Source organism: Gigantopelta aegis, chromosome 8 (assembly GCF_016097555.1).
Source record: "Gigantopelta aegis isolate Gae_Host chromosome 8, Gae_host_genome, whole genome shotgun sequence".
Classification (NCBI taxonomy): domain Eukaryota; kingdom Metazoa; phylum Mollusca; class Gastropoda; order Neomphalida; family Peltospiridae; genus Gigantopelta; species Gigantopelta aegis.
In genome coordinates, this window is record NC_054706.1 from 4,139,413 (window position 1) to 4,161,743 (window position 22,331).

Consider the following 22,331-nt stretch of genomic DNA (forward strand, 5'->3'; position numbering starts at 1 on the left):
AAAATGCATAGAAAAGATCACCTGCTACTGATGCAACCATGTAGCAGGTTTCCTCTCTAAGACTATGTCAATTACCAAATGTTTTACATCCAATAGCCGATGATTAATTAATGTGCTCTAGTGGTATCGTTAAAGAAAACAAACTTAAAACTTTATTTGTTTAGCAGATAACATCAAGCTATGCCAACTCTCCAACGTGGGATTGTTAAACCCTCCAGAGAGAGGAAATGAACACCACACAAAACTCTTCTTCTTCATACCCCAAACATAACACACAGGAGCAAGTGGTGGAAACCTTTGACTGTTTATTTCTGGCATCATGCTAGCTCTATTAACGATAATATTGATTGCACTTTGTACCAATATGTCTAACAGACGAGTTTCTGCGATAAGTAGTTTACCTGACAAACCATCATCGCCAGCAGAATTAATCAAAGGTGTGTATATGTATGCATCACGTCTATTTCTAGTTAGGGCTGTTCCAGAATTAATCAAAGGTGTGTATATGTATGCATCATGTCTACTTCTAGTTAGGGCTGTTCCAGAATTGATCATATGGTGTGTATATGTATGCATCACGTCTATTTCTAGTTAGGGCTGTTCCAGAATTGATCATATGGTGTGTATATGTATGCATCACGTCTATTTCTAGTTAGGGCTGTTCCAGAATTGATCATATGGTGTGTATATGTATGCATCACGTCTATTTCTAGTTAGGGCTGTTCCAGAATTGATCATATGGTGTGTATATGTATGCATCATGTCTATTTCTAGTTAGGGCTGTTCCAGAATTGATCATATGGTGTGTATGTATCACGTCTACTTCTAGTTAGGGCTGTTCCAGAATTAATCAAAGGTGTGTATATGTATGCATCACGTCTATTTCTAGTTAGGGCTGTTCCAGAATTGATCATATGGTGTGTATATGTATGCATCACGTCTATTTCTAGTTAGGGCTGTTCCAGAATTGATCATATGGTGTGTATGTATCACGTCTACTTCTAGTTAGGGCTGTTCCAGAATTAATCAAAGGTGTATATGTATGCATCACGTCTATTTCTAGTTAGGGCTGTTCCAGAACTGTTCATATGGAGGGATTGTTTAGTACATCAGCACCAACAAAATTAAATTTTACTGTAATATAATCTGCATAGTCAGCATATTTTCAAATGAATGATTATTGTGATCTCGTTAGTAAGGAAGTGCACCTGCTCATGACACATAGGCTACTGAATAACAGCACACACATCGTTCATAACTATGGACTCTTCCATAGATTGGATGGACTGTACATATCACAACCTTTGTATCAGTTATCAAAATTGTGTTGGGATGAAAAAACACTCCAAAAACAACAACAATCATCAAAGGTTACTCATCCTATATAGCACATGTATCCATGTTCATGTATGATGAAGTGTAGACCTCAGCCATGAACTCTACCATTGAGCTATATCCACCACACCCCAATCTACTCCATTCAACTGTTATAACTTACAAAAATTAATTGAAATATCTTTTTAAAAAGGCAAAAGGATGAAATGGAAGGAAAGGAAAGGAAAGGGAAGAAGGAAAGGGAAGAAGGAAAGGGAAGAGAAGAGAAGAGAAGGGAAGGGGAGGGGAGGGGAGGGAAGGGAAGGGAAGGGAAGGGAAGGGAAGAAGGAAAGGGAAGAGAAGAGAAGAGAAGAGAAGATAAGGGAAGGGAAGGGAAGGGAAGGGAAGGGAAGGGAAGGGAAGGGAAGGGAAGGGAAGGGAAGGGAAGAGAAGGGAAGGGAAGGGAAGGGGAGAGGATGGGAAGGGGAGAGGATGGGAGGGAAGAGAAGCAGAGATGGAAAGGAAGGAAAGAAAATGGAACAAGAGGACAAGGCTGGGAAGAGAAGGAAAGGGGGGAAAACCCCAAAAGGAGGATGATTTCAGAGCAACAGACATTAAAGACAACATCCTAGCTTGTGACACCAATTATAAATCTAGAAGTGTGTAGTCAACTATATAGTCATTACACACCTATGCAGGTCTCTTACCACTAGCTAAATTTGCTTTAAAAACAATTTGTTTTGTTTAACGACACCACTAGAGCACATTGATTTGTTAATCATAGGCTATTGGATGTCAAACATTGGGTAATTCTGAAGTATAGTCTTTGAGAGGAAACCTGTTACATTTTTTTTTTAGTAGTAGCAAGGGATCTTTTATATCCCACAGACAGGATAGTACATACCACTCATGGTGCACTGGCTGGAACGAGAATTAGCCCAATAGGCCCACTGACGGGGATCGATCCTACAGCTACCTACATAAACCAATCACTTTAACACTGCATGGGCCAATCCCACCTAAATTTGCATACAAGGTGTAATAAAAACATACAAACTTACAACAATGTGTAATACAGAATAAAGTAACAAACTAATTACATTATAAAAGAACAAGGTAACAAACTAATTACAATATATTACAATAACAATGTTTCACTTAACAAACAATCATAATTACAATGTAACACAGCAAAGTAATAACATAATTTACAAGGTGTAACTGAGTAATGAATGTAATAATTACAATGTAACATTTATGTAATAAGTAACCAATGAACAATAGAACAAGGTATCAAAATAATTCAAGTAATAAAACAAAACTAAAATAATTACTGCTAGCAGAAAAGAAAAAAAGAGAAAAGAGGAAAAAAATATGTGTGTATTTCTAAAGAAAACTAGGTCTTCAGTGTAGCTGTGAATAAAGCCAAGAACTTGAAACAATATGTAAAAACAGAATAATGTAAACAAAAAAATAAAATAATAATAACGCCCCCCCCCCCCCCCCCCCCCCCCCCCCAAACACACACACCAACAATGATTAACAAAATAAAGTAATAAAACAATTACAATAAAACCAAATAGAAATATTTATCCTATAACTTTACCCATGATATCCATGTCATAAACCCATGTGATAATTTACTTTATTACCTACGAGGTACAGCATAACAAGAGTCATATTTATCGTACGATTTCCCTCGTATGTCGTAACTAAAACGTTAGTTTGTAAACAATGACTGAATGTTCATTTAGCAAGACAGTTCTACGGTAATAAAAAGAATATTACATTCGTGTCCATGACAGACGATGTTTACGACACTCGTGCCTAAATTATCGCATTTCCCTCGTTCTCGCTCGGGAAATATGATAATTTAGGCACTCGTGTTGTAAACATCATCTGTCATGGACACTCATATAATATCCTCTATTTATTAACCTGGTTAATAATGGTATGCAAATTTGCAAGGTCTCGAGGTAATATGATGCTGTGGATAGGTCATTTGCTTACAAGCCAACAAGACCCATGTAGGCTACCTGAGCGTAAAATTTTCGAAGATTTGTTCAAAATGCGTGACGTCAAACTAATCTGTGCTAATCGTGATGACGTCATATTATCAATGGTGGTGACTTTAGTACTGTGATTTACTAAAAAAAAAAAAAAAAAATGTTATTTTAGTAGAATTCGCTACTCGTGTTTTTTATTATGTAAAATATCAACCTTGTCTAGTTAATCGGTATTTGTCTTGGCAGAGCCTCGACAAATACCAATTAACATAGACTCGGTTGATATTTTCCATATTAAAAAATACTCGTGACAAATCCTCTATTTACGATATATAGGACTAGACTTGAATTTTCAGTGGAGTTGTGAATGCAAAGTAGAACTCGATACAGTGTTTTAATCCCTGTACCAAGAGACTCAATCCTCTTGCAGATTCTCCAAGTGTTATCTGTAAACACAAGAGGGTTGGGCAATAGGCTTCACACTGACAGAGATACGGCCTGCTCTTTATCCCACCAGTCAGAATACAAAAGGTATGGCCTGTTGTTCCGCCTGTTGCTCCAGTGATGATGATACACTGCTGTGTTAAGTGTAACACTCAAACACAAAATAAAGCAACAGGCAAGGTTTGCTTAAGCAACAACTGGATATCAGAGATGGATGGATGGATGGATGGATGGATGGGATGCCTGTTTTTCATTTGTAAATTAATTAAGTTTTTACCCCAAATGATCTGGGTTTACTCTTCTATATAATAATTATGTTTTGAGACTTTAGTGTCAATATTACACAACTAACAGATGTCTGTTAAATGTAAGATTTCTCTAGTCAATATGTATGTATGCATTATTATAATAGTATAGTACTTAGTATATATGTATTTTCTTTTCCAGTGTTTCAATGTATTGTTGAGGGCCAAGTGGAAGATTAGCTTGTGCTAAACCTGTCACCCTCATTAAATAAAGTTATTATTATTATTATTATTATTATTCATTTTAAGATGTTCCTATATCGCACATAGTGAACCTCACTGCCAAGTTACATACATGATTTTTATTATGAAAAATCAGGACCCAGCCAACATAGGTGTTATTTGCAAGTTGGTTTTCCAATATAATGAATAGACTGTAGTAGTGACATACATGTATGTGTATATATGTATGTAAAAATATAGTCATTAATTGTTTGTTGATATTGCAACTTTCTAATGTTATTTTGTGCACTCTGTTCCCATGTGGAATGTTTAAATGCAATAAATTTTATCTTATCTTATCTTATCTTATGTAACCATACAGACACCCACATAACATATTGACTAGGAAATGAAATCTGCATTATAGAAAATGCCTGACAAACCTATCAAGATACCATTCACCTTACAACTAGAGAATTCCACTGAAAACAAATCTGTATAGGAAATGGCTGACAAACGTATCAAGATACCATTCACCTTACAACTAGATAAGTCCACTGAAAACAAATCTGTATAGGAAATGGCTGATAAACGTATCAAGATTCCAGTCACCCTGCAACTAAATACCTCCACGCAAACATAATCTGCATAGGAAAACATTATAGTCCGATCTACTCAAACAGCAACCTCCATTAAACAACCACCTGTTTTAAACATCCAAGTCAATATTCTCTCAATCACATACATTTGAATCAGTGTTCCTTTTTGACAGTTCAAGAAAGAAAGAAATGTTTTATTTAATGACGCACTCAACACATTTTATTTACGGTTATATGGCGTCAGACATATGGTTAAGGACCACACAGATTTTGCGAGGAAACCCGCTGTTGCCACTACATGGGCTACTCTTCCGATTAGCAGCAAGGGATCTTTTATTTGCGCTTCCCACAGGCAGGATAGCACAAACCATGGCCTTTGTTGAACCAGTTATGGATCACTGGTCGGTGCAAGTGGTTTACACCTACCCATTGAGTCTTGCGGAGCACTCATTCAGGGTTTGGAGTCGGTATCTGGATTAAAAATCCCATGCCTCGACTGGGATCCGAACCCAGTACCTACCAGCCTGTAGACCGATGGCCTCCCACGACGTCACCAAGGCCGGTATGACAATTCAAAGATATGACCTGAATTGCATGGCTGGAGGGGAGGGTGAGGTGGAGTGGGAGGGGGAGGGGTCGTGAAGACAGATGCCCTACAGAAAAGGGGTCCTGTTAGTTTAAAGTGCCCTTTTTGTCCAGCTAGAGAAAACCCAATATTATTGTGTTCTGACTATATATTTAATACCGCCACCACCCCAAGCACCAACCCGTTATTTTCAGCTAAGTATGGCCCTGAAAAAGAGGTGATCCTGAAGACACAGCAAGTAATCACCGTGAGATACAATCTAACAATCATTTAGAAATGCAACACATACCTGTATACGTTGAAATTATAATAATATGTTAAAATGCAAAAGAGAGGCAGTTACATGAGTTATAAAACTTGGGAAGATAAACGTTAGTTAACAGACAGTAACAATGGATAGTTGGTTTTCAGCTAAACACAAGAACACCAGCAGTGAACACAAATGTTCAACATGCCCTTTATATACTGTCTTGAAATGCCACCTTACTCATCCAAATAATGTTAATACAGTAAAGAGGTGCATGTCATAGACAGCTATCTGTCTTTGGAAAACAAAGGAATACATAATAAGACGTAGCACATTTTAGACATTGGATTTTTGGTGTCTAAAATCTGATTATTTTGTATATTTGGTTGACACAGGCAAAAGGAAGGAAACCCATTGGCTACTCCTAATAATAAAGCAGCAATTTTTTTACATGTACACAGACCACAACATTTGGTGTACCAGTTGAGGGACACTGGCTGAAACAGGAAAACAAAATCTGAGTTCACAGATCCTGTGACCCATCACACATCAGATGAGCACTCTACCACTGGACTACATCCACCACCCACCTCTTAACAGGCCAGTTACAAAGAAAACTTTGCTTTGTTTAATGACACCACTAGAGCACATCTATTTATTAATCGTCGGCTACTGAATGTCAAACATTTGGTAATTTTGACATCTTAGAGAGAAATCCACTATATTTTTCCATTAGTAGCAAGGGATCTTTTAAATATGCACCATTCTAGACAGGATAGCACATACATGTATCACGGCCTTTGATAAACTAGTCATAGTGCACTGGTTTGGAACGAGAAATAGCCCAATGGGCCCACCGATGGGGATCAATCCTAAAGCAACCACGCATCAAGTGAGCACTTTACGTCCCAACCCAGTCCAGTTTTAAATACTGCCTTATAACATAAGGTGTATCCTTTCATTCATTTATTCATTTGCAGTTATTTCCATGCTTGTTTCCAATTAATGTTGAAGCATGCTGCCCTGGGCACCCACCTCAGCTATTTGGACTGTCTGTCCAGGACAAAGGGTTAGTGGTTAGTGAGAGAGGTCGATGTAGTGGCTTTACACCTACCCACTGAGTCGATAAAACTAAAACTAAAATTTTATTTTGTGATAGTGGGCATAACAAAAATGTGTCCACTCCCCCTCCCCATGTGATCAATTCTGATAAAGCCCTGTAAAATCCAGTGACTGTCAATACTGAGTGAGCCGTTACACAGGATGTGTAATCTAGTTCAGTTGGTAAAGGAAATGTTTTATTTAAAGAAGCACTCAACACATTTTATTTACGGTTATATGGCGCGCACATATGGTTAAGAACCACACAGATATTGAGACAGGAAACACGCTGTCATCACTCCATGAGCTACTCTTTTCGATTAGCAGCAAGGGATCTTTTACATACACCATCCCATAGACAGGATAGCACATACCACAGCCTTTGATGTACCAGTCGTGGTGCACTGGCTGGAATGAGAAATAACCCACCGACAGGCATCAATCCCAAACTAATCGCGCATCAATCGAGTGCTTTACTACTGGGCTACATCTGGTCCCAGCTCAGTTGGTAGAGCCCTCACCTGAGGAACTTTGGTTGCAGGATCGAACCTCCTCTGTGAGGGCTTTAGATCTCACAAATTTGGGTGCAACATGTTTGTTGTCTATTTTCTGTGCAAAACGGTCTTTTTAGTGCAATAATGTTAGTAACAGCTGTTGAAGAGTTATGGATATTCAGAAATGCATTTCAAGTTATTTAATTTAATTAATGCTTAATATTTGACTGGTTTTGAGGTAAAATGTTTGGAGATCAGCAAGTTTGTACTTAATGTGTGTGTGGTTATTTTGAGGTGAAATGTTTGGAGATCAGCAAGTTTGTACTTAATGTGTGTGTGGTTATTTTGAGGTGAAATGTTTGGAAATCAGCAAGTTTGTACTTAATATGTGTGTGGTTATTTTGAGGTGAAATGTCTGGAGATCAGCAAGTTTGTACTTAATATGTGTGTGGTTATTTTGAGGTGAAATGTCTGGAGATCAGCAAGTTTGTACTTAATATGTGTGTGGTTATTTTGAGCAAACATATTTTGGGCACAACATTTATTGCTTTAACTTTGGTGAAATCTAAAGCCCATCTCTGGACCCATTCATAGATGGAGTTTTGTTCCCGTTATCAACCACTGTCTAATGACTGGTATATAAAAAGTCATGGTATGTGTTGTCCTGTCTGTGGGAAAGTGCACATAATAGATCTCTTGTTGTTAAGGGAAAATGTAGGTTTCCTCTCTAAGACTATGTACCTGTATACATGTATATATATATATATATATATATATCAGAATTATCAAATGTTTGACATCCAACATCTGATGAATAATAAATGTGTTCTAGTGGCGTCATGAAAAAAAAAATACACAAATAAAAAACTGTTACACAGGTTTAATGGTATATTTGAGAGAAGGTGAAATAATGCGTTGAATATCATAAAATATTAAAACAGATTATAAAAATAGTACTGCCAATGTCACAGAACTGTGCATCACCTATCAATAAAACATATTGATTTTACAGCAATCATTTTACCATAGTACATGTGTAACACAAAAGAAGTCTTTGTATGGCAGATCTCAAAAGACTTGATAAAAAATATGTCTGTTGTTGGTGTCCCTGTAACACGGAGATGAATGACAGAAAACATTCATCTGTTTATCTCAGACAATAGATGGCCAACTAACACCACAAAGTTTTTCAATTGACTGAACAACAAAAGAAATGCAAATATTTTATATATATTTTTGTAGCATTCAAATAATTTGATAAATAGACGCTCAAAACGGACCTAGAATTTTCACAAGACATTGATACCATGATAGTTTTAATAGACAGAAAAACTAAACAGATTCAAACTGAATATTGAAGACAATTAAAGAAACCTAAATTAATAAACACGTTTCTTTTGCTGTTCAGTATATTAATGCCAATGTACATGTACATCCCAGGAATTTTTGTTATGAACTAGTCCATTTAAATTTCTGTGACTAAGATGTGACTGAGAAGGCCATATGGTCCTATCTTTTTAAAGCCAATGTATTTACTAAAGGTTAATAATAGAGAAGCTCATGATAGAGAATTATTTTTCTCTTCATTCTGTTATTTCCCATCATAATTTGAAGAATTAAACGATCTTGTGTCGAAACTGCAGAACTATAAATTAGGATCAAAGGGCAGACATTCTTTATGGAAATGGGATTCATCACTGGTCACTGGGTACCAGGCTGGTCTGGCAGTAATCTGGCAGCTACTGCCCACTGCTTGCAAATTGTATTTTAAAAATAGATTTCATACAGAAGAAAAAATGCCTTTCTATTTATATTATACATTGTGTATTTCTATCCATTTCAGACTGAACAGCCTGTATTTAAACAATATACTGAGGTGTTAATTATGTATGTATTTGACACTTAACAACTGCTAATTGCATAAACTTCATAAAGTGCTTGGGTGTTGTAAACATTTGTTACTCTCTACCTGTACAGGTATCACAAAACATACTATGTGCTGAGGGTTTTTTTTATCTTCTTTTCCCCCCAATAGCGCTGGCTGTACATACAATACAATCATATACTTAATTTCATGCTTATATAAATCCAATTAAGATTCAAGCCTGCTATCCTGGGCACATACCTCAGTTATCTGGGCTGTGTGTCCAGGATAGTGGTTCAGTGGTTAGTGAGAGAGTTGTCAGTATAGTGACCTAACACCTAACTAATTAGCAATGAGTCATTAAAATGTTCTCTGGGTGGAGTCGGTACTGCGATGCAAACCCAGGACCTAGTATCTCAGTGTAGTGCTAGTACATCCATCTTTGGAGGTATAATTATTGTTACTTCATCAGTCTCTAAGACTGCTAGGTATTGGGTTCACATCCCAGTAACAGCTTCCACCTAGAGCGAGTTTTAACGAAGCAATAGGCAGGTGTCAAGTCACTACACCAACTACCCTCTCATTTTAACCACCATTAAACCCTATCCAAGGCCCATGCTTATAAAAAATTTAAAGTCCACACTTAAAAGTTTAACAAAATAACTAGACTTTAAATAACTACAAGTGCATGACTGTGTAAGACAGGTATATGCTGAATACCGGTGACTGCTAAAACACGTTTGACTGTACACATTATGTGTATGACCAAGACTTTATTAAAGCATTATGTCTAGACTTTTTAAGTTTCTTAAGTTGGGAACAGGTGTGTTATTTGGGATCTTAAGAGGACATAAGTATGAAAACTGAAAACTGATTTCCCGCCAGAACAGCTGTGAATGAAGTGTTTTGTGTGGCAGACCAGGAGACTGGTGTGGTGGGGGGTGTAATAACAACCACTGCTTCCCCAGGTTACCTCTGACAGGGTGCTGCTGCCTCTAATAACACACCTGTCCAGTCAAACACAAGCCTGCTGAGACACACTATGCTACTGTGCCTGGCAATCAAACATCCACAAACATAAACACTGTCAAAATATTTTGCTTTCATCATTGTAAACAAGTTTCAAATGCTGTTTTTTTAGGTTTGGATTAAATTGTTAGAACTGTGTATTTAAAAAATAAAATGAATGGATGAATGAATAAATGAATGGAAGTTAAAGAACCCAGGGTTTCTGAGTTAACCTTTTGATAAAATTAATGACTCTTATCATTTTCTTTCTGAGGGAGTGCGGTTGCATTTAACACACACATTGTAAATATTCAATTCCATATAGTCATACCCAAACATTTCTTTCTGGCAGAAACACTGTAACCGTATATTTTATTATTATGAACTTCCAAGGTAAAAAATGTTTTGCATGAATGAATGAATAAATTAATTAATTAACAAAACTAAATAAAATACATAAGCATACTATTACTACTGAAAGAAACACATGGTAGTGTAAACCAAATTTAATTTATTACTAGCATAGCATTATCTTTTTATAATACAAAGATGTAGCGTGTGATTGAACACAAGTAACACAGTTAACTCCCAGACACTGAATGAGCGCTTTTGTGGCAGTCACTATACATGCAGTTACTATTTGTGTGATCCCTCAGTTCTTTCCATAAGAATATATTCTAATTTTATTATCTTTGTTAATTTCACACTCATGGATATTGCTATCGCGGGAAATGAAAGCACAGTATTTATACAAATTGCGGTTAAACGTACACTGAATACAATTAGTTTACAATAACATGACATTTGTTAGATAAAACATTATATAAACTTGTAGACTGTAAAGTGACATCTCAAAAGTTAGCTGGATTTTAAAAAGACCGTAAATTTCAATTCATTAAATCTTTTTAATCAAATTTTTTTGACATAAATATAATAACGTGAAGTTGGTATTATTAGGCTACATATTTTACATGGTGAAATCCACAACAAGCAGTTCAAACCAACATAAAGATTGCTGTTTTAAAGAAAAAATGAGCTCTATTTAAAAAAGAAAAACACAAGAGTATTGGCTCTCAAATTTGTATCAATGCCATAGGTCTTAGAAGTTCGGGTGGGTATTTGCAGGGTGCATTGGCTTCCAACTCTGCATATCTGCCCACCCCCCACTGAAAAATTGAAGTAATATATTAACTGCCCCTACCCCCGTTGCTGTCTTTGATTTTAATCAGGGAATAGTTTTGTTATTTAGATTTATTCCAGTTTGTACATAATTAGCTGAAAAAGATGCATTTTCATATTCATATATAAATACTCTATACAGTACTGCACAAAACAATTTTTGCCAAAATATTTTCATTATGGCTGATAAAAATCCCATTTGTCAAATTTTTCGGCTACAGGTATGTTTGATCTAGGTTGAGCCCTGCTTACCATGTAGTGTTAATAATAAGAAGGATGTGACAAAAAAGAAGAAAAAAAGGTCTTCTTTATAAAATGTATGGTGTACATGTGGAATTCATTGAAATTTAAAGTGTGCTATATCCTCAATCCTAATAATAATATAGAGGGAGCTGAGGGGGAAGAGGATCATTGAAAAACTATCACAAGCAAGCTTGCTCCACGGAGGTTTGTACTGCCTCAGGTTTAGCCATCGCGATAAACGTAAACACACAAGGCTCAATTGTAATTAGCTGATAATTTTTGGCAGATGAACACAGACATATATTCTATTTTGAAACTCTTTTAATATACATTGTATGTGAGTAAACATTAAGCGAACCATTATTTAGAAGTGTTCACTAATACCGTAAAACCTGTACAAACAGTCACCTTTACAGGATTCACAAACATAATTTATTATTAAAATAAATTCCACAATGTTCAAGGTCATAACATTTTACACAAACCATTAAATTCCATTCAGGTGTCAGTGACATAAACTGCCAAAATGTTTTTTTGCTATAATCATCAACTTAATTCAATAATTTTAAAATGATCTATGTGAATTACCAATCTCTTTTACGAGTTATTTTAAATGGGGGAAAATATATTATTAACCAATTTTCACTTTCCACAACTTTTCATGACCCACCTCATAATTACATGACCGACCTCATAATTGCATGACCTACCAGGCCTGAAACATGACACATACATCAATTTCAGGCTGTGACTTTAGCCAGATTCTGTGCTTTTGTGAATCCCAGAGTTTGGTTAAGAAGTACAAAATTATGAGATTGAATCCCAAACAAACTTGCTATCACTCTAGACTAGTTCAAGTAGAGTAGTTTATAGCTCCCCTTTGCATGTAAACTTCTATTGTAAATCAATGTGGTAATATCTCAAACAGCTCCCCATAATCTAAATTAGGGAAGCATTTAATCACTCCCCTCATTTGTTTCATGTCAAGGTCTGATTACATGTATCATGTTTACGATTCCGTAGCAATCTTAAAACAAAACAACAACAAAATCCACAATACCTGAACTTCTATGACAGCCCTCTACATTAAAACATTAAATTTTCCATCTAGGAGCTTACTTTTATTTTTCATATACAGTAAAGTACACTTATAACGAACATGCTTAGAACGAACTAGTGCAGAGAACCAACTGACTGTAAAGTCCCGTTTTATCTCCATTTACATCAATAACCAAATTATGCAAATGTATACAATGCACTTCTGCTACAACAAACCAACTATCATGTTCCCTTCCAGTTCGCTATAAGAGTTCTTTACTGTAGATAGTATGAAAAGTTTTAGTCACCAAATAAAAAAAAAGGTCGCATATATGTGATCAAACTGGTCAAAATATAGAGCACTGTATGATTTTTAAGGATTCAATCAATGGTTCAATTATGCTATCCTGGGCACACATCTCAACTATCTGGATTGTCTGTCGAGAACAGAGGTTAATGGTTATGAGAGAGAAGTCAAAATAGAAGCCTTACACCTCTGAATAGGCTGTGTGCAACCATTCCAAATTTGGCCTCATACTGAGATTGGAACCCAGTACCTAAGAGCTAAAACTGATAAGCTAACCCACTGTCCTAGTTATAGAATAAAGTACATGTACATGCATGAACAATAACTTTGTGAAGTCCAATAACAATCGTCCTAACACAAACTGGATTAACATTAAAATGACAACATAAGAACGAGGTCTATACAATAACAAGTGACACATTTGCACACTGCGTCATACATTTAGAGTGGGTACAAGCTCTCATGTGAACAAGTATTGAATCATTGATTTCTTTGCTACTTTTCGTCAAAACACATTCAGCAATCCGTGGTGGAAAAGAAAGGTAAATCGATGTCACATATTGATAATCATGAATGTCCCCAAGTAACAATAGCAGATCCTTCCAAGGGCAAGCAATAAAACCAGGAACTCTTAAATAAATAAAGTACTTAAAGAACTATGTGTACAATATATAGTGACAGCAGGAATTTGTTTTGTTTGTGGGTTTGTGTTTTTATCAAAGACTTTTTTTGGCTGTACATGTAATAACTTTGAGCAGCAGTTTCTTCTTGTCTTTTTTTAATAAATAAATAAAAACTTAACTCATAAATTGCAGTTTCTGCCAGGGAGTATGAAGGGTAAAATTACAAATTACCCTAAAATCTTTGAAAATAATAGATAGAGGTTATTTCATGTTTTTTTTGGTCAAATATGATTTATATCTCATCAACTGAAGTTTGCAATCATATTTGACAAAAAAACATGAAAGTTTCTATTTATTATACAACTTTTGGCAATTTACCTTTATCTTTAAAATGCCAGCAGAAAAATAGTTCCAGCTTTCTTACAGTGAAGATAACACTTTCCACAGTGATATAACACATTTTATAGTGAAATAGTAAAATTTTCACACTGAAATGTGTTATTGTCACTGAGCGACTGATAACACTTTTATTTCACTGATATTTTAAAATATTTCACTAAATGTTTTATAATAAAAAAATGAAATGCAGTGTTTAATTTCAAAAGATTTCAAACCCACAATCACCTATTGGGGGCACTTATGATCTGTTTTGTTTTTATTACGTACCCTCAAATTATTTTCTGGCATAATAGAAAGCCTCAATTGCACAAGTTATTTTTTATATTAATTATTTACCAGTAAGTATCCCAAGATAATATTTGAAATCAATTAATTTTTAGGTATTTATGACAAATACATATACATATGTAAACATAGTGAAATATGGCACTTGCAACTTTACAAAGGTGGAAGTGAAAATAGTTAAGATGTTTTAAAAAATATATAGCACTGCTTTGTTTCCTCATTTAAATAAGAATACAAAGACCACAAAACTATAGTGCATCCCAGACTCCATGAACGTTTTTATTGAATAATTTCACTTTGATTTGACATTAATAACCAAAATATTTATAAAAAAAATTGTGTTTTGGAAATAACCAAAACATACTATTTTTGTGTGCAATTTGAAAAACACTGGGCTCAGAAATAAATGACTTTAGTTCGAATACCATAGTAAGAAAACAGTGCTCTCTGTGGGAAGGACTAGAGAAGAGAACTCAGTCTACTCAGTCATGATACAGAAAGTATATGTTACTCAACAGCAATGCCCAATGAACTTGGTTATCAGAACATCTAGTTCTAATGAGTACTTAACATTTAACGGCAAATTAACTGGTAGCTGCCAGTGTGCAATCCAAAAAGATGTAGAAACAAGATAGATAACTGTTGATGTTGATGAAGATGGCACTGATAATACTGACGCTGGTATACAACTGAAGTTCAGGCATTACATTCTGTGTAAACAGCATAATATGGACTCCTCCACAGCACTTTGTTTCCCCCACCTATTACATTTGCCTGTCGGTCCATAACACAATTCAAAGACTAGTCACCAAAGTTGATCGACTCCCAATTAAAAAAAAAATATATATATATATGCCATCAAAACTGTACATAATTATTGCCAGTTACAAAAACAATATATTCTACCGGGTAATTGGGATTCAATTACCAGTTAGATTGAAATACTGATTTAGGTTAACGGCAATAGTAATTTAAAAGTGATTTATTAAAAAACAAAATTAGAATTATCAAATGTTGGACATTCAATAGCTGATGAATAATTATAGTCAAGGTGCTCTAGAGGTGTCATTTAAACAAAACTTCTGGATTTAGCTCAACTGGTTTAGTGCTCACTTAAGTTGCTTGTGTCACAGAATCGAACCACCTCGGTGGATCCATTCAACTGATTTGGGTTTTTCTCGTTCTAACAAGTGCACTACAACTGGCTGTGGTATGTGATTATGCTGTCTTTGGGAAAGTGCATATAAGAGACACCTTGATATATTAGGAAAAATGTAGCAGGTTTCCTCTGATACCAAATGTTTGACATCCAATACAGTGCTGTTCGGTATATCGGCGCACCTAAGACTTCAAGGACCATTTTCTATGTGAACACTGTGAAATACTTAATGTGTCTCAATGAAGCAGTGCATAATCTGAAATACACTACAAATTGTTTTATGTCTGTGGTAAATAAACATTTTAAAATGGTGCATAAATATAGGCACCCCCTTGTATCCAAACGATTTGCGTGTCCGGCGCAAAAGATGTGGATCGTTGACCCCGCTATTTATAGACTGCCCATGTCCTCACTTTGTAGCCCATGAACGCTACACTATTGTCCCAGGATTATTTCAGTACTTTTTGGTTTTGTCTTGTTAAAAATATTACTATGAAAATGAATGATCACACATGACCCATCTCATGATCAGTTTCGGAATCGTTTTCTTGAGTGGCACAGTACTGCAGATGCATACATGTCATTGTCATGCATGGCTAAGATGCCTACATAGATTTTATTTTTCCTCAGGTAGATTGTGCACACATGTTGATCTTATTTCGCTTTTATTTTTTGTAACAATGTGACAATTGTGAACTGGAATGACTGTCAATTAAGGTGTAAAACTTTTGTTTTGTTTGCATTTGTCTGTTTTCCTTTTCAGTTTAATTAAAAATAACATAATTTTTTTATTATTTATAATTTTAAAAATGCAGGAAAGGTGTTTTAGACTGGTTTTAACATTCTTAATATTAATAAGGCTGACCTACTACTTATATATACAAAAACAGGTGAATGATTTATTGTGAAATTATGATATAAAAATTGATAATTCTTTTTCTTTTTATTAATTGCACCCATAACAACAAATATGTTAATACTTGATTACTCATTGAAAAAGGAATTGAACTTTAATTCGTTAAAAACACTTTTTCGTTAAACAACATGACAACTTCCTAGGCAGCAAAATACCAAGTCACAAGTGCGCCGAATCACCGGACGCGCTGATACACCGGACATGGTTGTAGCCGATTATAATTATTCATTAATTAATGTGCTCTAGTGATATCTTTAAACAAAACAAACTTTAACTTTTTTTTTATCAGTTTCAAGTTTGTGTAGCCTATAATAGTATAAGACAGGTCACAGTAGGTGAGTAAACAAATAACTAGGAAATAACTGAATATGAATTACCAATAATATTAGCATATTTCTACAAACATCAGATATACAGTGTCATAAACAGCTCAAACTGGACAGCAGTACATTAAAATACATATATATCCTCGAACCAAGCCCCAAGGGCCAATGTGATTCAGCAGACAGCCAACTCTCCGGTGGATACTTACCCTGTAACATTTGTTCCAGTTTCTTTCTGTCTATCCGAAATCTGTCTTCCACAAAGGCGGGGTCACGGTCAACGTGTTCATCCCTACTTCCAACCGAAGAGGTATCACAAAAATCCACATTGGAATCATGAATATAAGGCGAATCTCTCATTATGCTTGGTCCCTCATACAAGCTCTCCGCCATAGCATTCTTGTTGTCATACGGAAGTGAGGCTGTCAACTGAGAGCGAGGCTTTCTCGCGCGTCGTCTGCTTGCCAACACGTGCGAGATCTAAGTGAGGCTCTCCAGGATAAACCATTTAGTTGCTAACATGGGGGGGGGGGGGGGGGGGGGGGGGTGGGGGGGGGTATGGTGGGGTGGCGGAAGGAAGGAAGGAATGTTTTATTTAACGACGCACTCAACACATTTTATTTTACGGTTATATGGCGTCACTTCCTGGGCTACTCTTTTCGATTAGCAGCAAGGGATCTTTTATATGCACCATCCCACAGACAGGATAGCACATACCACCCCCTTTGATGTACCAGTCATGGTGCACTGGATGGAGCGAAAAATAGCCCAATGGGCCCACTGACGGGGATCGATCCCAGACCTATCACGCATCAAGCGAGCGCTTTACCACTGGGCTACGTCCCGCCCCATACACATGATAGGCCCCTACAGGGAACTCCTTAATATGGAAGGAGAGAGACAGACAGGGACAGAGTACATGCAAAGCAGATATGGGGAAAGGGATCTAGAGGAAGGGAGGAAGTCATTGTATCTATAACATTTATAAAAAAAATAAAAAATAAACATTTGGTGACATTTATTTTTATATAATTTTTTTTTTTTTTTTTTTTTTTTAATAGGCATATATATATATATATATATATATAATCTACCTCACAGGTTTGAACACCCCCCCCCCCCCCTTTTGTGATGTAGGCCAAGCCCAAAGGTTGAGCACTCGACTGAGGTGCAATGGGTCGTGTCGATCACCTTTGGAGGATCTGATGCCATGGGATGGCTTGTCTCAGCCAGTACGTCACGACTGGTTTGCCAAAGGTCGTACAGTAGGCTAAGCGCTGTCCTTTCTAATGGTATGTTTGGCATCCAATAGACGATGATTTATAAATCAATGTGCTCTAGTGTTGTCATTAAACAAGACAACCTAACTTTATAAGGGAAGAGGGTGGGACGTAGCCCAGTGGTAAAGCGTTTGACTGATGCGCGGTCGGTCTGGGATCGATCCCTGTCAGTGCTATTTCTCATGCCAGCCAGTGTATCACGAAAAGGGGGAAGTTACTCTCCCAAACTTGTTTTTATTGGTTATGGATATTGATGTAAGAATGTAACTTCCCAGAAATGGCTGGAAAATGGTATTTCAGAGCTCGTAGATTTCAAAATGTCCTGAGGGGCATCCCTGGGCTACCTAGTGTCTTGCGCCTTCCATGCTGGTTCGTTCCAAGAATTCATATGCCCCTCACACAAAAAAAAATCCTAGCTACGGCTCTGCTCTAATGGTATCGTTAAACTTTAACTTTTTAACTTTCTACGGAAAAGTAAAAAAAAAGATGCTGCTGTTCATTAAGAGTAGTGCATGTGGCGGTAGCGGGTTTCCGCTCTATCTTGACCAAGTACAATATATCTAGACAACCGCATGTTAGACACCAAATATAATAGACCGAGTACTCTGACCATAAAGGCCACCGCAGACCTTTGCAACTTTGTCGCATGCAATTGAAATTGCAAGCAACTGTTTTCTCGTTGCACTGATCCCCGCACACACATGCGACAACCAGCAATTTTAGTCTAAAAGTGATCACGTGACAGTCAAAATGGCAGCTTCCCCCTCCCCCCCCCCGCATTTGTTTTGACGGTGGACATCGAGTCATGTTCTACACCATATTTGTTATGACATAAAATACTGAATTTACGTAAAGCAGCACTGAATCTGTCCCGCACGCTTTAAGGTCCTTTAGGATATAACCACACAATTTGTTCAGAAAACCTATATAAACATACCTGGTATTCCAAGCGCAGACACATCTTTACAAGTCACATCTCCTTTTTAGCCTTCTTGCTATATTTAGGGGATGCTGTGTCAAAACGACATGACATTGTGTGCCACAGCACCACTAATTCATCCTTTTCTTCTGAAGGCCACATGCTGCTGGAGGCTGCCATTTTGTGTCGTGATCACTTTTAGACTAAACTTGCTGGTTGTCGCATGTGTGTTCATTGGCAATTTAAATTATTGCGTCAACGTTTTGTTGCATTGAAGGCGCAAACGTATGCGACGGCGTGCAATTAGATGCAATTACATGCAATGAAATCAAACAAGTTTGATCGGAGCAATTTCAGTTGCATGCAACAAAAATTGCATCGCAGGCTAGCGAACACTATGCAACGACGTACGATTTTTAAAAATTGCACCTTGTCGCAAAGGTCTGCGGCGGCCTTAAGAACGCAAGACGGACATTCAGGGCCGTACCCTCCAGGGTGGGGGTGGGGGTATTGGGCAGTTGCCCCCCTGAGAATCTCTCTCTTTTGTTTTCTTTTTTTTTTTTACTCCAGAAAATAGTAGGCCTATACACATCTGAGGGTTTAATTTGTATAGTGTTTTGTTTGTTTGTAAAAAGTAGTGCCCCCCAGGATTTTGATCAGGGTACGGCCCTGACATTTGGACATTGGAAGAGAGCATTATAACTGTCCAAATGTCCGTCTTGCTCCCTTACGGTCATGGGACGGGGCGTAGCCCAATGATAAAGCACTCGCTTGATGAGCGGTCAGTCTAGGATCGATCCCCGTCGGTGGACCTACTGGGCTATTTCTCGTTCCAGCCAGTTCACCACGACTAGTATACCAAAGGCTGTGGTATGTATTTTGTCTGTCTGTGGGATTTTACATGTAAATGATCACGTGCTACTAATGAACAAATGTAGCGGGTTTCCTCTGTTGGACTATTATGTCAGAATTACCAAATGTTTGACATCCAATAGCCGAAGATTAACAAATCAATCTGCTCTAGTGGTGTTGTTAAACAAAACAAAAACTTTAACTCTTTCGGTCAGAGTTCCCGGGCTACAAATATAACTGTAGTTTAAAATGTGATGAGGTGTTGTTAATGTTCCTTTACTTTTTCACGTTGATAAGAAGTGATCCACTCCTGATAATGTCAAATTATATGATTATTGCCAGTTTTCCCACTTGGCCAGTGCACAAAACACCCTTCAGTATTATAGAGGCTATTTACACACGACTGTATATTATAGCAGCTGTTCCGATATTAAGTACTTTTGTAGTCGACACGATGTCTGGAATTTGAAGACTTCTCCGGGAATGTACAATCTGTCGGTTGAGGGACGTGCGTTTATTTACTTATTTTCCAGCACGTTTGCTAATTTATACCTGCTTATTTATTCAACTTGATGATTTAAAATAAGAGGGAAGTTGAGAATAAAACTAGTGGTGTTTTTGGTTGTGTTGTTTGTTTTGGGGGTTTTGTGGGATTTGTTTTTCTTAAGTTTTTCGTTTTGTTTTGTTTGTAGTTTTGTTGTGTGTGTTTTTGTTGTTGTTGTTTTGTTGTTGTGTTTTGTCCCAATCGTTAATACGTTAAATGTAGTCCCATTTAAAGCTGCAAACTTATTTAACTTATAGTATATTCTATCCACATTATTCGTATTGCCGTCGTGCGCCATTAGTCGATAACATTTGGCTGTACATACAAATCGTTCATCTGTGTCACACAAAATGTATTATCAGTAGCGAGGCTGTTTCACTGGTTTGTGGTGCAGTGCATTAAAACAGCCACAGACTTCTATACATGATCATGGTATAAAACTAATATGTCACTGGCGTAGGAAGCGGGGGAAGTATGTATACTTGTGTGCCCCCCCCCCCCCCCCACACACATACTTGTTGGCACCTTCCTACGCCCGTGAATGTGGTTAAAACTATTATCTGTGGTTAAGGGGACTTTTCTGAGTTTTCGCCAATTGTTGAGTCTTGTCGACCAACATTTATTTTTATTTCTAATAAAATATTAGTGGTGTTATATTAAACGTGTTTCTGATTGTTCCATTGTTTGCACTATGTTAAACTTCATTTTATTTTTTAATATGTATTTTTTCGTACATACAAACTTATTGAGATACCGAATCCAGTTTGGGCTACTTACAAATATTAGGACGATCAGAAACACATTGAATATAGGGACATTGATATTGTAAACAATACTAGTCGTTACAAAATGTTACTAGTGGAAAACGTCTTACAGTGCAGCAAACTCGGGAGAGTCCCTTTAAGTAATAAAAATATGCTCGAAAATGCAGCTTCAAACTGAGAACTGTGTCGAGTAATATTCCTTCTGTACCAGCATTAGCTGAAAAGGAAACGTCGGAGATGTTAATATGTTTTTAAAAAGCACCATACTAAGATTGTATTTGTATGATATTGCACATGGTCAGGTTTTCCGTTATTTTCATGCACACACTTGGTGTTTGGGGGCTGGATATAGTTCAGTAGTATAGAGTTCGTTTGAGGTATGATGGGTCGCAGGATCGACTCGCGTCTCAACCAATCTCGACTGGTACATCAAAGGCCGTGGTATGTACTGTTCTGTCTTTCACGGGAAAGTGCATACAAAAAACACCTTTCTGCTTTTTGATACGGGTAGCCTATATGACGCAAGCGGTTTCTTTCCTCTATACCCCACCCTCCTCCTCCTCTCTCTCTCTCTCTCTCTCTCTCTCTCTCTCTCTCTCTCTCTCTCTCTCTCTCTCTCTCTCTCTCTCTCTCTCTGTGTGTCTGTCTGTCTCTGTCTGTCTGTCTGTCTGTTTCTCTCTCTCTCTCTCTCTCTCTCTCTCTCTCTCTCTCTCTCTCTCTCTCTCTCTCTCTCTCTCTCTCTCTCTCTCTCTCTCTCTCTCTCTCTCTCTCTCTCTCTCTCTCTCTCTCTCCAATGTTGAAATAAGTTAAGCCTATCTTGTACACCAAATAGCTATAGTTTAAAGCTTGCTGAGGTATAGTTAAACAAAGATTCTTTTTTCCCCTTTGTGTTTCCGTACGGGTAGCTCACTTGTAGAGAGCTTGCCTGATGTGTGATGGGTTGCAGCATCGATCTTCCTTGATGGGCTCGGGTTTTTCCCCATCCCAACCAGTGCCGCAGGACCCAGAGACCAAAGACAGTGGTATGTACCGACCTGCCTATGGGAAAGTGCATATAGAAGATTCCTTGTTGCATTATCGGTACAATTGGCTCATGTGGCGACAAATGTCGAAATCAACCTATATTAGTTCCAGTTAAAGTTTGTTTTGTTTAACGATACTCGATACTGCTAGAGCACATTGATTTAGCAATTATCAGCTATTGAATGTCAAACATTTGGTCATTTTGACTTATAGTCTTAGAGAGGAAACTCGCTACATTTTGTCATTAGTAGAAAGGGATCGTTTATATGCACCATCCCACAGGATAGCACATACTACGGTCTTTGATACGCCAGTCGTGGTTCACTGGCTGGAACGAGAAACAGCTC

The 22,331-nt window shown here is 37.1% G+C and overlaps 1 protein-coding gene across 1 annotated transcript in view; it reads right to left on the reverse strand.

Moving 5' to 3' along the window:
• The window catches only part of LOC121380174 (protein bicaudal C homolog 1-B-like), a 99,440-nt gene extending 82,441 nt beyond the window's left edge, over positions 1-16,999 (reverse strand). The window contains exon 1 of the mRNA XM_041508976.1: positions 16,812-16,999. Coding sequence (XP_041364910.1) covers positions 16,812-16,995 — 184 coding nt within the window. The 5' untranslated portion in view covers positions 16,996-16,999. The remainder of the gene's footprint in view (positions 1-16,811) is intronic.
• Positions 17,000-22,331: the final 5,332 nt, after the last annotated feature.